A 5110-nucleotide genomic window follows, 5' to 3' on the forward strand; every position below is an offset into this window, starting at 1 on the left:
AAAAAAAAAAAAAAAAAAAAAAAATGTAGATTAGAAAGTTCTTAGAGCCTAAGTGGGAAATTCATGCTTTTTGGCCATTTTCTTCTCCCAAATAAAGTAAATTTATTACAAGTGCTCATGAATATGTGGTATTGGGGATTTAAAAGATCACAGGATTTCAACGGGGGGTGGTGGCGCACACCTGTAATCCCAGCACTTTGGGGGACCAAGGCGGGTGGATCTCTTGAGGCCAGGAGCTGGAGACCAGCCTGGCCAGCATAGCAAAATCCTGTCTCTACTAAAAATAAAAAAATTAGCTGAATGTGGTGGCATACACCTGTAATCCCAGCTACTCGGATAGCTGAGGCACAGGATCCATTGAACCTGGGAAGTGGAGGTTGCAGTGAGCCAAGATTGTGCCACTGCACTCCAGCCTGGGTGATAGAGTGACGCTCCCTCTCAAAACAAAACAAAATAAAACAAAACAGATCACAGGATTTGCTCTAGAATATATCTTCAGAACTATATTCCATCCTCCCTGTTTTTTTATTTTGTTAAAGTGATATAATTTGTTAGTGTCAAGTTGTTTTTTTGTTCAGAGCCTTAACAAATTTTTAATCAAATCCTTAAAAAATTTTTGCTTTTTAATCAGATCCTTACAAAATTAAAGAAGTTTTAAGATTAAATGTTAATTGAAGAACTTTGTGATACATTATTTTTTTGGCCTCTCTAGTCCCTTATGCATTATTGTTCTACATCTACTTTATGATATAAGACTTAGTCATATAGCCTCTCTAACATATTTTCAGAGTACTTAAGTTGTGAATAATTTCTTTCATTTCTTTTTATGAAGTAGACCAATATATAGTAATATACTTTTAAGCATTTATAAAATTTGATATGTTCTGTTAGGACTGGGAAACTGTGAATCTTAATAATTTCAATGAAACTTTAAAGTTTATAACTTATTTTAAATAGCAAACAGTTTGTGGCTTTGATTTGTTGCGGGCCAATGGACAGTCCTATGTCTGTGATGTCAATGGCTTCAGTTTTGTGAAAAATTCCATGAAGTATTATGATGATTGTGCAAAAATACTTGGGTAAGAATTTAAAAATTTTTCTTTTTACCTGCATATACTCATTATTCAGAAATCAAATAATGGTTAACATTAAATGGTCAAGTTTTTTAAGCATTCTAGAGTAAGGATTAGTGTTCATAAAAGGACACCCCTGAGGACTATGCCAGATCCTGAATTATGCTTTAGCTTATCAAAGACAGATTAATTTATGATTAGTATGGATGAAAACTTTAACTTCATATGTTTACAAATACTATAATGTATTGATTATTAGTCAAAAGTTTGTTAGAATACCTTATTCTTCAAATTTTTGCCGTAAAATTATTTTTCTTCTACTTAATGATACATAACTTTCATGGAATAAATAAGCAGAGTAAAATAGAAATATTTAGAATTCATGACTCTTACGTGACAACTCATTCTACAAGCCTATGTTACTTGATGATATCCTCTTAAGATTATCAAGTGAATGTAAAAGAAATTATTGTAGATAGAAATGCCATTTTTATGTTCTTCAACCTGTTTTCTTAATACCTCAATTCAGAAGACTAGCAAGGCAATAACTATTTTTAAGATGTTTCTAGGTAGATATGACAAATCCATAGGAAACTTACATTAAAAAATGTTCGATAATTGGAGCTAGATTTTAAACAGGTCGAGTATCCCTTATCCAAAATGCCTGGGACCAGAAGTGTTTTGGATTTCAGGCTTTCAGATTAAGAACATTTAACGCATAGTATGTTTCAAAGATTTACAGACTTACCCTTAAAGTGACATTAGGGGGAGTTTGCTAAATTTTAGCATGAATAAATGCTAAATTTAAACAAAGCCAAAAGTATTATAATTAAACATTTTTCCATTTTAACCCTATTACTAAAGTGTAATAGTGATTTGTTAAAGATGAACACAGTATTTAGAGTTGCATTATAAGTGTTCAATAAACTGATGAGAACTTATCAGTAGCCACACAAAAGAGTCAATCTTGAATTTTAGAATGTATGTAATTATATATGATATAAATCATAGTTATTTCTTTGAATCCAATGTGGATTTATATCTTAAAACTGAAGTAAATAATCTCAAATTTGTGAAATCCCATTGATGTGTTTAATACATCAATTTATTTTTTGTTAATCAGAATTGATTCTTTGGGTTATTTTTTATGTGATATAATCACTAGATAGTTTAACTCTTATAATTCTCTATCATTGTCATTAAGTACCCAGTTTTGTCTTAAAAATGTACTAATTTTAAATATTTTCTTTTTTGTCTTGAAGAAATATTGTAATGCGAGAACTTGCTCCACAATTTCACATCCCATGGTCAATACCTTTAGAAGCTGAAGATATCCCAATTGTTCCAACAACATCTGGAACTATGTAAATCTGAATTATTTTCATTTAGAAATTGAGTTTCCTTTGTCGTCTGTGCTATTAGGATGAAAATTAAATTTCTGAATGATTATTAGACACTTTACTGTGTATGATTTCATATGATTCAGATCATACATGTTTATAAGGGTAAATTATACATGTTTATAAGGGTCCACTAATTGTTACAAATAAACTACTGAAACATGCCTGGATAATTATAGAATTGTTTAATCAAGCCATAAAAATAAAATAGGTACCAACAGGTGTGTTACTTAAAGGTTCATAGTGGTCTTACAACTTTTGCTCTCTCAAGCCATATCTTACATAATTAGAACAGTATTGCCAAAATGTTTCATAACATTCTATTAATAAAAATTATTCCTTTAAATTTATATTAGTTGACTGAATGCTTTTTATTCACGACTTAGATATTTATATTACCATGTTAAATATTGTCAGATGTACTAATAGAGGGGGAACTAATTGTGTTTTTAATCAGCATTTTTCATACTTATTTAACACAAAAGTGTTAAATACAGTTTCTTCAGGTAGTTCAATTAGTATCTTGCAGGGTTATGTTCTGCAGCTCACATCTTTGGCAAACACTAGATTATACCTCTTAATTCTAGCATACTTCTAAGATGATTTTATCTTCCAGAAATTTGAGTTTTAAATACTTGTTTTCCTTACATGGGCAAAATTTGGCAAATACATAAATACATCATGTAAAGTTTTATTTTAGTTGAATGAAGTCTCAGTCTGTAATGATCTAATGCTACAGAGCAGATATTTAATAAAGCTCAAAAATTGTAGTTCATCTGCTTTTATCCCAGAGTTAATGTAGCCATTTCCAGAGAAGAAAAGGTTATATTCTATTATATAGCTTAATATCACCCCCCTCCTCCAGCTTCTTAAGTTCTTTTTAGTATTTGATTTTATTAAGACAAGACTAGATTGTTACAGTATTATTTTTCATGGGAAAGATCTTGAAATGGTAAAAGATGGCCCTAAATAAATGACTAAGTTTTCATATTAATCTGAATTATACAACACAAAGCTTTTTTAGAGAATTAAGAACATATATATTTTTTCATTTTAGGATGGAACTTAGATGTGTTATAGCTGTTATACGTCATGGGGATCGAACACCAAAACAAAAAATGAAAATGGAAGTGAGGCATCAAAAGTATGTTTTAAGATAAATACTTTAACATGTATGATAAAATTTTAAGATTTCTGATAAGTGGTCAACTCTTTTGATTAATACATCATATAGAAAAACTTTTATCTACCATCTCTTGGCCATTTATGTTTAAACCAGGGATGTGTACAAACTTCATTTAAAATATGTTCATTAGTATCTAAAGTTATTGTGGCAATATTCATAAGTATCAGTCAGCTCTGGCTTTTATTTATTGTCATAAGGGTGTTCTATTTAATCTTTGCTTATCATTCTCTTGTATTGCATTCTAAGAGTCAGTAATCCCTCAGCCCTTTAGAAGAAAATTAGTAGAATGGAAGTTTCTGTTATTTCTATCCATTGTTTGATTTGGAGATGATAAATTTTGAAAACCTGAGCCATTATGTATGTGTTTACACAAGTATTTTTCAATGTGTATGCAGTGACTTCAGAAAATATATAATATTTTGAATTAATTATATGTCTGGTTTCCATGAAAAAAACTTTGAAAAGTAATACGGTGACTATTAGTTTGGTATCATTTAGGAAAGTACTAAGTTTCATCAGTCAAAGTTGAGTAGCAACATGTATAGTGAAAGAGGAAACACAGTACTTGAAATCCATAGATCCTAAGTTCTAATCCCATAGGTCATCATTTATTATTTGTTAGTTTAAAAATATGTTGATAATGTTAATTATTGCAAGAGACTAACAGTGCTCTGTCTTTTCTTAAGATTTTTTGATCTTTTTGAAAAATGTGATGGATATAAATCAGGGAAATTAAAACTCAAAAAACCAAAACAGTTACAGGCAAGTATATTTGCTTTCTTGTTGAGTTTTAAGTTTTTTTAATGGTGAAATTACATAAAAATTAAATTTTTTGTAAATTTATTTTATAGGAAGTGCTAGATATTACACGACAGCTTCTTATGGAGCTGGGGCAAAATAATGATTCGGAAATTGAAGAAAACAAGTCAAAACTTGAACAACTTAAGACTGTATTAGAGATGTGAGTAACTTTTTGAAACCCTTAATTGCAGTACTACATTACGCTCTTTTTTATGTATGTGATTTTCCATTTTAATTGCTTTCACATTCTGATCTTTTTACTCTTTGTATTACTATAGTTGGGGAGACATGAAGGAAAATCTAATGTGAAAGAAATAGATAATTGTATTGAAGGTTTTAATTTTAGTTTTAATTTTGGTGAGAAGATTAAATGAGGACATCAAATTTGTGTCTTCTGTGAGATACTACTTAGAATCAAGGCCACATTGCTAACTTGACCACAGATTCATTGCAGTTTAAATATAAAAAATTTGAACTTTGCCTTAATCATGTAAAATGGATACCCACCAATATTCCCATTATAGCTTTACATTTTTAACCTCTTATAATCTTATTTCCTTTATTTTTAGATATATGTATCTGTGTTTTTACATATTACATATTTCTATACTTTAGCTCTTCAGAGTTGTCTTTTTTTTTTTTTTTTTTTT

The 5110-nt window shown here is 29.6% G+C and overlaps 1 protein-coding gene across 26 annotated transcripts in view; it reads left to right on the forward strand.

Moving 5' to 3' along the window:
• PPIP5K2 (diphosphoinositol pentakisphosphate kinase 2) overlaps window positions 1-5110 on the forward strand; it is an 80920-nt gene that overhangs the window by 27258 nt on the left and 48552 nt on the right. For all 26 annotated transcript variants that reach the window (XM_037732532.1, XM_017511805.1, XM_017511786.1 and 23 more), the window contains 5 exons: window positions 958-1079; window positions 2336-2437; window positions 3531-3617; window positions 4346-4421; window positions 4511-4620. In XM_037732532.1, the coding sequence (XP_037588460.1) occupies window positions 958-1079; window positions 2336-2437; window positions 3531-3617; window positions 4346-4421; window positions 4511-4620 (497 nt within the window). The remainder of the gene's footprint in view (window positions 1-957; window positions 1080-2335; window positions 2438-3530; window positions 3618-4345; window positions 4422-4510; window positions 4621-5110) is intronic.

Source organism: Cebus imitator, unplaced genomic scaffold (genome assembly GCF_001604975.1).
Source record: "Cebus imitator isolate Cc_AM_T3 unplaced genomic scaffold, Cebus_imitator-1.0 Scaffold452, whole genome shotgun sequence".
NCBI lineage: Eukaryota > Metazoa > Chordata > Mammalia > Primates > Cebidae > Cebus > Cebus imitator.